This window comes from Thunnus thynnus, chromosome 3 (genome assembly GCF_963924715.1).
Source record: "Thunnus thynnus chromosome 3, fThuThy2.1, whole genome shotgun sequence".
NCBI lineage: Eukaryota > Metazoa > Chordata > Actinopteri > Scombriformes > Scombridae > Thunnus > Thunnus thynnus.
Genome location: NC_089519.1, coordinates 3,692,504 through 3,704,647, shown reverse-complemented (window position 1 = coordinate 3,704,647; position 12,144 = coordinate 3,692,504). Strand labels below are relative to the sequence as shown.

Below are 12,144 nucleotides of genomic sequence, written 5' to 3'. Positions count from 1 at the left end.
CTGCAGTCAATCCAGGTTGATTAATGGTCCTACTTTATGGCTCATTGATTTCCTCTGTTTTCTTCCCTTTACTCAAATTTAATCTCAAGTTACTTCCTTATTTCTAAAAGCTACAGTATATTTATATAAATGCTAAAATACAGTTGGTGTTCTTGTGGGATAGGTCCAAGCAGAACAGAGTACATCTGGCAGCCAAACATTTTCTGTAGTGTAGTGAGACTGTGCAGTGATGTCTGACCTCAACAGAAAAGTTACATTTCAGACAAGGGAGAAGAAGGACAGAAACACAGACTTCTGTGATAATACAGACAATGTGATGATTTATGAAAACTACCGGACAGAGGGCAGTCCAGCGCCACCGAAATTACAGGACGACGCTACTAAGGACCAACGGCAAAGTATCAATCTGTCTATCTGTCTGTCTCATATGTCATACATACTGTACATTGGATAACATAACTGTAAGATTAACTATTTGTTAACAGTATTTGTACCATTACATTTTATGTTAATGCATTTTGCTTTTCAATTATGAGTTACAACTAAAAAGTGGATATAAAAACCACAGTCTGGCCACAGGGCCATGACATTTTTAAACATGCATAAAAGTACACTAATGATTCATTTTTAATAAAGCAGAACTCCATAATATAACTACTTATTAAAGGATAGGTTCACAGTTTTTCAAGCTGGTCTTAAAATAATAGTCAGGTAACCAATTGAACATTTGCACGTTTTTCTTGCTGTAATCATTCCTTGTTCATGCTGGCTATTATTCTCCTTATTCTGTGCAGTTTTCTTTAAGTTTATTTGAAGATAATATGAGGTTTCATTAATCAAGTCAATCAAGTCTTGTTGTTACAATTCTTCCACTGCAGCTTAACAGGAAAACACTGTCTGTCGAGACAAAAAGAGGGAATTTTTTTCTAAAAACAAATGGTAAATGGTAAATGGACTGTACTTGTATAGCGCCTCTCTAGTCTTCCGACCACTCAAAGCGCTTTTTACACTACGAATCACATTCACCCATTCACACACATTCATACACTGAATGGGTACAGGGGCTACCATGCAAGGTCCCAACCTGCCCATCAGAGGAAGCTAACCATTCACACACATTCATACACTGATGGCACAGCCACACTGTAACTGTGGACGATATCAACTTTATTCGATTAAGTCAGAAAACTGAAGCCTCATATTATCTTATTATATAACTTTTAAATACTTTTTACTCAAGAAAGGACTGTGGATTTTGCCCCCCATCACTGACATTTTAGACACATTTGGAAGAGATCCTCTAATGGTCAGTATGAACAGGAGGAACAATTACAGCAAGAAAAACCTGCTTCAATGTTCATTTGGGCACCTGTAAATTGTGAGTCTATCCTTTAACTGCAAATCCTAAATTACAGTTGGGCTCAAATTCACATTTGTTTCCACAGTCACTCCAGTCAATGAAAGTTCAAGAGAGAGAAACCTTCTCAGGGCTGCTGCAGTGTTTCTGGGGCTGCTGTGTCTTCTCCTCACTGCAGTCATTGTCCTGCTGGTCCTATGTAAGTTTTCTAAATTCACCTAGACAACTATGATGCATTACATTATATATATATGATGTGAGTGATAAATCCACAATAAATCTATGTTAATCCCTTGCTATGGCAGCCAGTCATGACAAAAGCAACTGGATCATGGAAAGAAATCAACTGACCAGCGAGCGAGACAAGCTGCAGAGCAGTTACAGTGACGTGAAAAGTCTCAATCACAACCTGACGCAAAAGACAAGCCAGTTAGAGAACGAGAACGTCCACTTACAGGCCGTTAATAACAACCTCACCAAAGAGAGAGATGAATTACAAAATCACATTGGTGAGTGAAAATTCAATGATTTTCATTTCAACATTTTGAAAAATACACTTATTTTCTTGCCAAGAGTTAGATGAGGTTACTGATACTGCCTTCATGTCTGTATGGTAAATATGTAGCTGAAGCCAGTGACTCTAAAGTAAATTTAGTTACCTTTGGATATAGCCAGGTCAGCTACTTCCCTGTTTCCAGTGCCAAGCTAACCAGCTGCTGGCCATAGCTTCATATTGGCACTACAAATATGGAGCCTGTCCTCCCAAGAAAAACAACACAACAGGTCGTGATGTCAGTCCCCATAAACAACCTATAGTTACATTTGAGTGACAGAAGCCAACTAGCGACCGTGGTAATTATGACCCAGAGAAGTTGCGCAGTTCAGATAATGTTTATATAAAGTTACAACTTTCCAACACACAATGACTTTACTAGGAGCAAACAACGCATTTCGCCTGTAGCTTCTTCAGGTTCGCTCAGCAAAATGAGTACTCACAGGTATGATAACTACATCTGGGTCACAAGACTAATTATCACAGTCTTCACTTTTTTCAAAGTATTAAGGTATATAAGTATATAAGGTGAGCATTTTACAAAGAACATGACAATAATATTACACATTACATTTTTCAAAATATATGGCATGGCTAATATTACACATAGTTGCAATAATTCCACCATTTTACATCCGCAGTGGCAGATTTAGAAAATTTTACGTGGGGTGGCAATGGGGTAGCAAGAGGTTTTGGCAGGGTGGCATGGGACGGGGGTCCCGATGGAAATATATACTTCTTCTGCAGGTAATAGCCAATAACTACTGAGTGTATTATTGGGGGAGTATTACGCCAGGTGATCGATTCTCATTTGATTGAATGCAGCGGGCGCCATCTCTGAGTCTGGTATCCAGTTCAAGACTGCTGTTTGTTTCCTTTTTCCAACCGCAAGTCAAGACTGTTTATTAAAAACAACGCAACTATGATCGTCCCCTAACCTTAACCTTTTCTTTAAGGAAATCTGATCACAGAACAGCAGCTCTGAACTTTAGAACAAAGAATCTGGGACAAAAGTCAGATATTAACAGACGGTATAAATCTTTATCAGTTTGGTCATAATTGATGTGCGTTTTATTCCAACAAGGAAATAAAAAGTGGTGAGATGGCATTCATGCAGTCTAATGCTTCTCTGTGATCTGTGCAAAACGGGACAAATAAATTGTTTGTGGATAAGATAAAGATAAAATTCTAACCACAGCCGTCCCTACAGCTGGCTAGTGGCTACAGTCTGATTATGGGAGGATGAGAAAATCACAGTTCAAATACATTCACTATAAGCCTGTTTTACCAATGTTTTGTGATTAATATTTTTATGGTACACAGTGCGTTTTTTTACTGAATATTGTAATGATAACAGTCCCAAATTATGTGAAAAGTTTTTAGTCAAATAACATCAAATTTTCTTGAGAGTGGACCCCCGAACCCCCTGGCCAAAACCCCTGTGGGCTTTTGACCTGGTTATTTTATTTGACTGCTGATTAGTTAATCATCTGGATAGGATCATAAAACAACAACAATCATATCAGCAAAATGGGGCAGAACAATAAAAACTAGAAAATGCAGTTTCCGTAGAAATTGCGTGTGATTGCTGAAAGTGAATTTAGATTGCATAACTGGAAGCTGAAGAGTATTGAAAAATCTACCAAGATTAAAATCAGCAATGGGTGGAATTGAACCTACACCCTCATGTTTGTAAGACAGACATGCCATGAACTGAGCTAATATGTCACACAGTAATGTCAGGCCAGATTTTGGTGTTTAGTTTGTCAATTGCATGAAATTGCCAAAAAAGCAGTTCAGCTCAGCTCATTAAACAGATTGACATCACCTGGACTCCTTCATCGCTACTGAGTTCTGCCCTAAGCAGGACTCGAACTCACAACCTTTGGATCTAAAAGGAGTTCAGAAATGACATGATCTTAAACCACTGGACTACTCAGACACGCTGTGTATGGTAAGCTAGACAGGAATTGAATTCTGGTACAGGATAAAGATGTGACGCAACTTTGTACATGAGAGCAATATTATGAGGAGCATGGCAGTGAGCAGGTATAGAACACACAACCTTGTTATCTAAGTGGTAGCTGATCATGAGAACAGTACTCTAAACCACTGAGCCAACAGTCACTCACAAAAATGAGGGGAAAAAATCTCCATTTTGATGAGGAAAATGTATTTGTCTCAAACAAGAGCTTGAAGCCCAGAGATTTGTACATCATTAGTGAAAGCAAGACTAGTTTAACATGAGAATGAAGGATATGTGTAAGAAGTGTTTGAAGGAAGAGAGAATCTGTAAGTTTAAGAAACTGCAGTGAGAGGAGACACACATCCTGCAGACTGTATTGCAGTCAGTGAGAACATGACAGTGACTCTCTATCAATTAAGGTTCAGATCTCAAAAACTGTAAGTCCTATGTGAAATGTATTTACATTTTGAGAGAGAGGAGGCTTGTGGCAACATACTGAAGCAAGATATGTGCTTGAGGAGTTAAAATTGTGGGAGTGACAGCAGTTTAGAAAAACATTTCCGATCTAAAATGATCTGTGCTCTCCTCTGTGCCTGATCACATGACACACTGGTGAGACCTGAAAAAGTCTGAAAAACCCCTGACTTTGGGTTTAAATTGCTGAAAAACTACAAAAGATATCACTGAACAATCTGATAACTTTGAAAGTTCAAAGTTTTGTGAACATTTTACAGTTTGAATGGCGTCTGTACGATAAGGGACTTCCAAGCAGTTGAGTGTCAAAGTGACCAAGGTTCCAACTCAGTTGGATGGTTCGTCCCATAGACTGCCATTATAAATTTTAATGTTTTAAAAAGTTAGGCTGGAATTGAACCTACACCTTCATGTTTGTAAGAAAGACATGCTATGCACTGAGCTAACATGTCACACAGTAATATCAGGCCAGATTCTGATATTTAGCCTGTCAATTGCATGAAATTGACAAAAAAGCAGTTCAGCTCAGCAAGCAGATTGACATCACCTGGACTCCTTCATCTCTACTGAGTTCTGCCCTAAGCAGGGCTCGAACTCACAACCTTTGGATCTAAAAGGAGTTCAGAAATGCCATGAAATTGGACCACTGAACTACTCACACATGCTATGTAGTACAGGAAAAGATGTCTTTAACAAGCATATCAATCCACATTTTAGGTAATAATGTTAAGGTGCGCTAGAGTGGAATTGAATTATGGTACAGGATAAAGATGTGAAGCAACTTTGTACATGAGAGCAATATTATGAGGAGCATGGCAGTGAGCAGGTATAGAACACACAACCTTGTCATCTAAGTGGTAACTGATCATGAGAACAGTACTCTAAACCACTGAGCCAACAGACATTCACAAAAATGAGAGGAAAAAATCTCCATTTTGACGATGACAATGTATTTCTTCCGAGCAGTTGAGTGTCAAAGTGACCAAGGTTCCAACTCAGTTGGATGGTTCGTCCCATAGACTGCCATTATAAACTTTAATGTTTTAAAAAGTTATATAAAATCACTGAAACATGTTACATTTCAGAAAAATACAAGCACACATCTGCTGAATGAGTTGCACAGATCGACAGTTGACAGATTGACAAATGGTTTTTATAGCACAAAGTATGCAGCAGTTGAAACGCGGCAAAAAAATGTACAGAAGACAGAATAAGAATAAAGAGTGAGAAGAACAATGTGTGATTGTTTTCAGCAATCACACCATTGGGTTAGAGTAACAACACTTTGATAGTTAGTAAATTATATACAGGATACAGCCACTTTATTATCCAATCTGTCTTTTTCTTGGCTTTCTTTGCTGATTATTGAGATATTTAGACTCTTGCTTTTATCAACAGTTCACATCATCTCTTTATTTGTGGACGTGCTTTGATGCTGTTGCATGACAGCTTCATATTACTCTTTCTGCTCTCAGATAACAAGACACTGGACTTTGAGGCCAGCTTTAAAACCCTCACTGAGGAGAGAGATGAGCTGAAGAAGAAGCTGCCTGACTTTGGTAAGTGTGAAAATTAAACTGCACTAAGCAATCACAAAAAGTTTTGCAGTCCATTTGTCACACTTGACAACATAAGCGGCAGAGACGATTGATATGCGGCCATGTTATGTGATGTTGTCCTAGCTGACTACTCGTGCTCTGGAAACAATGTCAGTATTATGTGTTGTGTGATGTAAAGGGAAAAAATCTGATTTGATTGATAAAAAAATCATTTGACTCATCATCATCTAGTGTGAAAGTGGTGTGAATCTTATTTTGAATGATTGACAACTATTTGTATTATTTATATGGTAAAAATCCTAATATTGACTGTTAATGTTAAAAAAATAAACCAATGTCATTAGTAATGATGGACTGTTGTCTATTTATTGGGATATAGCTGATAAACAAGTGACAATAATATACATTTGAACTGATTGATTATCTTCAAATCTGTTATTAACTGATCATGTAATCATTGTTTATTTAGGGTGTTACATATTTGTCAAAGTTAGATGTTAAAGGACGGGTTCACAGTTTTTCAAGTCTCTCTTAAAACAACAGCCAGGAACCCAAATGAACATTGAAGCAGGTTTTGCTCGCTGTAATCATTCCTCCTGTTCATACTGACTATTAGAAGATCCCCTCCAAACGTGTTTACAGTGTAAGTGATGGGGACAAAATCCACAGTCCTTGTTTGAGCAAAGATGTATTTAAAAGTGTATCTGAAGATAATATGATGCTTCAGTCACCTGAGTTAGTCAAATGAAGCAGATATCTTCCACAGTTTCAGTCTTTTTTAATTAAAAGTTTCCCTCTTTGGGTCTCGATGGACAGTGTTTTCCTGTTCAACTGCAGCGGAAGGATCTTAACAAAAAGAGGGAACTTGGCACTGAAAAAACGGTAAATTTGAAAGATTTTGACTTGATTTGACTAATTTGTGCAGCTGCAGCCTCATATCATACATTTTTAAATAAAGATCCTCATGGAAGGAGGACTGTGGATGTTGTCCCCATCACTTACATTGAAAGTGCATTATGAAGAGATCTCTTAATTGCCCATATGAACAGGAGGAATGATTACAGCAAGAAAAACATGTTTCAATGTTCATTCTGACACCTGACTATTGTTTTAGGACAGACTTGAAAAGTTAAGAACTTATCTTTTTTTGTTATGACTCTGTAGATTTCTACTACTGTATAAAACATTTATAACACTTTGACTTCAAGCCTGTAATATATCATCTTTCTGTTCTTGCATAGATTTCTTTATTATCCCTGTTTGCATATTTTCTAATATTATAAATCAGTTTTGATACCTCAGTGGAAATGTATTTGTTAATTCTCGTTACTGGCGTATTAAGGATTTGTTTTGTTTTGGTTTTTTTGCTCACAGTTCACTACTCCCAACAAGGATGGAAGTATATCAACGGTAGTTTCTATTATATTTCTTCGAACATGAAAACCTGGAATGAGAGTAGAACTGACTGTCTGCAAAGAGGGGCGGACCTAGTGGTTGTCAACAGCGAAGAAGAACAGGTCTGTGTCTGTGTGTGTGTGTGTGTGTGTGTGTACTAATGGATGAATCAGTGTTTATCACAGACACAGAAAGAATGAAATACTGATTGAATGCAAGTTCATCAAGGTACAGGGTGACGGAAATTGGTTAAATATTTATTGATTATTGTATGTTTCTCTTTAAAAACAAGGAATTCATAAATCGATACCAAGAGAGGATATGGATTGGACTGGCTGACAGCGAGAGAGAGGGGACGTGGAAATGGGTGGATGGGACTCCACTGACAACAAGGTTCACACATTAATATTCATTCAAACTAAATCAATCTTTGTAGTGAAACTAAAGCCTCTTTCAAATCACAATAGCAGCTGAGTAGACTTTAGATTTTTATAAGCTGACTACATTGTCAACAGTTTTTAGGGAAATATTATTGATTTGTCATCGTTTTAAGTTTAACTTGGCCACATTCTGTGTGTTGCTGTTCATTAAATGTTTGATGGTTTGTGTTCTTTATTAAAACCTCATTTCCTTTGGGTTTGTTTTCAGCTTCTGGCACTCTGGGGAGCCTAACAATTATTTAGGACAAAATGAAGACTGTGTAGAAACAAGGTTCGACAATGAGGAAAACGGCTGGAATGATTCAATATGTGGACAAAGAAACTTCTGGATGTGTGAAAAGAAAATGTGTCTCTAACTCAGCTTACATACCACCATGGCATCTATTACTATATATAACTACTGTATGTTTAAGACATGAAGATAAAATTCATTTACCACTTTCAGCTAAAGACAGAACTGAAACATGATCATTGCTAAGCTGCAGGCAAAGTGGCATTAGACACAAATATCTAACTTGGTTTAGAAAATGATAGACTGTAATGTATCCATACTTTGATTAATTTCTAATACATGTTATCGCTAAATAAAAGTGTTTTGTCGTCATCATAAGAATGGGACAGACAGCGCAGAGTCTCACCAGGTTAAACTTCATTCTGTCACCTCCCACACTGCACTATATCTTAAAGGATAGGTCCACAATTTTTAAAATCTCTTTTCTTTTTTTCAATTTTGATAAAGAGAAGAAAGAATATGTGTACATGTGAAACATATGTGCTTAGTCTCACATATATAAACTTAAAAGAATTGAACCAGTTTATTATCCAAACTGGAAGGCCTGAAAGTATAATTAATATAATAATAATATTATAATTCTTGACCTTTTCTCTTTCCATAAATATAGTGAGATTATGCAATGAAGTTTCTCCAACAGAAGGCGGATAAAAAAGCATTGAACTAAAGAAATTTATCCTGAGAAGATGTTCCATGTTATAATCGATTTTCTACCAGAAAAAGATATTGATACATTTCTCCATCTCACTCAATCTGACTCTATAGATTAAAAAAGAGAATTAAAAATAATTATTTCAGATGGGAAACCAACCACCAATTTTTCAAGCCTATCTTAAAACAGTAGTCAGGTGTGTGTGTGTGGCTACGTTGAAACAGTTTTTACTTGCCGTCATCCTCCTGTCCTCCTGTCTGTAACGGCCCCAAGGAGATCTCTTCCTAATGTGATTTAAATGTAAGAAAATAGGGGACAAAATCCACAAAATCCTGTGTAATCTGCAGCAAGTGAGTATCTTCCAAAGTTACAATCTTTTAGTACGACATTCTTTCTTTGTGTTACTGTCCCTAAACTGCAGATTAGCAAAGGATCAGTGGCTCATATTAACTTCAGCTGAATTTAAGAATGAATTTTTACAAAGTACGAGGACGTGTGGATTTTGTCTCCCATTGCTTACATTGGAAATGTGTCAAGAAGGGATCTTTTCACAGTCAGTGCGGACAGGAGGAAACTTGTTTCCATTGTGGTCCCTGATGTAAAGACAGTATTGATGCAGGAGTCCATGTGCCATAAAATCCAGGAACCACGATCATGGCTAAAAGTGTATTAGGTCCACCTAGAGCTGAAACTTATACAGTAATACAGCAGCCCAGCAACAAATCCACCCTTCATGAAGGTTATAATGTTTAGTTTGTGTTGAAGCTGTTTTTGAGAGGTGTTGACTCAACGTCATGGTCATTTTGTAGGTTGTGTCCCTGTTGAATTGTATTGCATTATTGTGAAAAGTGTTTGTAATATTTAGTCTACCATCGTTGATAAAAATGTAGAGGACAATGTGACTTTAACTTCTTTGCACTGGTTGTCGTTTTCTTTCAGAATCCATTTTTAAAATCTTGCTAATTTCGTACAAGGTTGATTCAGTTTTAAACACTGTCGTCTTTCATTTTGGACTTTGTACATTCTCAGTGTGTCTGTGTGGGTTTCTTTGGGTCTCTGGTATCTTCCCACAGTCCAGACTCCAGGTTAAGCTCAAAGGGTGACTGAATTTTTGCTGGTGCTTGCTATCTCATAATCTACCTTCTATTGCTTTTATCTATTTTTAATCTGTTGATACAGATCCAGTTTTATTTCTTTGTGTCTAAACATTGTTGTGTTCACTCCTTTTATGTGGTACTTATTATACTTATTATATAATATATATATACTATAATACTTATTATATATTATACTTATTATATTATATGTAATATTATTATTTCCAAAGCTTGTCAAATGTACTAATTTCTGTTAACATTACAGCCTCTATGATCGTTTTACCCTTGTATTCCTCTTTATATGAATAAATACTTTTCCTACATGTGTTTTAAACAACCGCATCTTCTAACCTGAGTGTCCTCAGACTTCTGGGTGATCACCATCAGTTATTGATATGTTAAAAAGGATCTTGATTGATATTGACAAATGCCACCAAAACACTTTTTATAGACATGAAATACATGCAGATTATAACAGAATCCAACAAAACAGATCATAACCCCAAAAATGAGCCAACCTGAAAGTTCTCTAATTACAGACTGAAAACCACAAATGTGTCATAGATATTGGAGATAAAACAGAAAACCACACTGTTTACAGTACATACTGAGTGTAAGGAGGAAGACACACCATCGATACCAAATGTACCAAACTGTATATTTAAAGGTCTTTTAAAAGAAGCAGGTTTACTGAGTCATCTGGATAACTTTGTTGAGTAAAACACCAGCAAAACTGAAACATGGACTCATGTAAAAAAAAAAAAAGGATTTGTTCAAAGGACGACTCCAAGTTATCCTGATAACTCAGTTAACTTGAATCATGAACTAATAAATACTTTGTTAACACAGATGTTAGCTATTTATTTCCCTGAGAAAGGGAACTAAAGTGCTGTGTGCGCTATGTATGCTTTATTAATGTTAGAAAATGTTAACTACAGATTACTTGTCAGGAGTGTGTGGTCAAAATCCTTACTGTCTATAAATGTATTTAAAACTGCTGATGATACATGATTACAACTATGTTATACAGTGTTTTCATTAATTGTTTATACGTCAGTTATGAATGCTTCATAATGAGGAGTTACAGGTTTGAATAATACTCACTCTAGTGCTGTGCAGACATGGCAGGATGTGTTTCAGAATAAACATGTTCTTTGTTTTTCTTTCACACAGGAACATACTGTTCAGATCCACAAACATGATTTCTGTGACTATTGCTAAGCATTTTACCTTTCACAAGTTCACACACGCATTTATACATTTTCATACAATAATTTCCCTCACAGATTTCCGTTTGGGGAAACAGGTTCAGTCTTCCTGAAATGTATAAAAAAGGGAAGAGTGCCTCACAATGACTTCTGCAAAGCTTCAGAACACGGCAAGAGAGGAAAAGAGAAATTACGCTTTGGCATTTACACCCTTGACTGTTGTGATGAGGAAAGCTCATTCTGCTACTCTTGCCTGCATTACCACAATAGGTCAGACATTTTGACCCAGTAAGCTATGACAGTGTGACAGTGAAGCAGCTAAAAATGGAATTCAACCATCGTTAATTCATGTATTTACACTTGTGCTTCAAATATTGTGATGTGTCAAAAATGTCTTTTGTGAAGAAGGCCTATATTGTGTAGCATATGTTTAGTCCTCCAAGCCATGTACAAATTTACCTGCAGAAAAGGATTCTAAAACATAACTATCTTCAAGTCTTCCTCTTGGGGTTGTGTTTTTGGTCCCACTTTTCTGTCTATTTACTTGTTTCATTTGTTGTTGTTAATATGACTCTTGATACAGAACGTTTCACTGACAAAAAATGTAGTCATTTAGTTAGTTAGTCATTTAGTAAGGAGGCCTTGTTGTGCCACATATAAATTACTGACAATGACACTGTCACTTATAATCTACTATAGATAAAGTAGAGAGTTGAAAAAGAGATTTTTAATCTCAGTGAGGTTTTCCTGGTTAAAGGACGGGTTGACAATTTTTCAAGTCAGTCTTAAAACAACAGTCAGGTGCCCAAATCTATATTAACACAGGTTTTGATCATTTTCCCTCAAAAGACACACACTCAAAAAAAAAAAAAAACACACAAGCCAAGCGTCCAAGTAGAACAAACACATGCTTCAAACACAATCAAACTAATCAAATGCACAGGAAAACAGGAAAGTTTAGTCTGATTTTAAACACTGTTAATGTTGGACCACATTTAATCACATCTAGTAAGGTCTATGGGACCATAGAAACCAAAAGCTGCTTCACCACGTTTTGTTTTAACTCTCAGAACAACTAGAAGGCCTGAGTCAGAGGACCACATAGTTCTGATTGGTTCATATTGAATGAGCAGGTCATTGAGATACTGTGG

General features: G+C 36.6%; 1 protein-coding gene across 1 annotated transcript; it reads left to right on the top strand.

The window, feature by feature from the left end:
- The first annotated feature begins 5,783 nt into the window (after positions 1-5,783).
- Positions 5,784-8,381, top strand: LOC137175486 (CD209 antigen-like protein E). Its single transcript, XM_067581120.1, has 4 exons — positions 5,784-5,909; positions 7,284-7,426; positions 7,597-7,697; positions 7,953-8,381. Exons 2-4 carry the CDS (start codon positions 7,346-7,348, stop codon positions 8,098-8,100), a joined length of 330 nt encoding a protein of 109 aa, XP_067437221.1. The 5' UTR covers positions 5,784-5,909; positions 7,284-7,345; the 3' UTR covers positions 8,101-8,381.
- The last annotated feature ends 3,763 nt before the right edge of the window (positions 8,382-12,144 follow it).

Bases quoted from the DNA above. Each gene is read 5' to 3' on its own strand.
- LOC137175486 (XM_067581120.1), top strand. From the start codon at position 7,346: ATGAAAACCTGGAATGAGAGTAGAACTGACTGTCTGCAAAGAGGGGCG. The intron at 7,427-7,596 runs GTCTGTGTCTGT...TTTAAAAACAAG, and splicing joins TCAACAGCGAAGAAGAACAG to GAATTCATAAATCGATACCA. The intron at 7,698-7,952 runs GTTCACACATTA...GTTTGTTTTCAG, and splicing joins GGGACTCCACTGACAACAAG to CTTCTGGCACTCTGGGGAGC.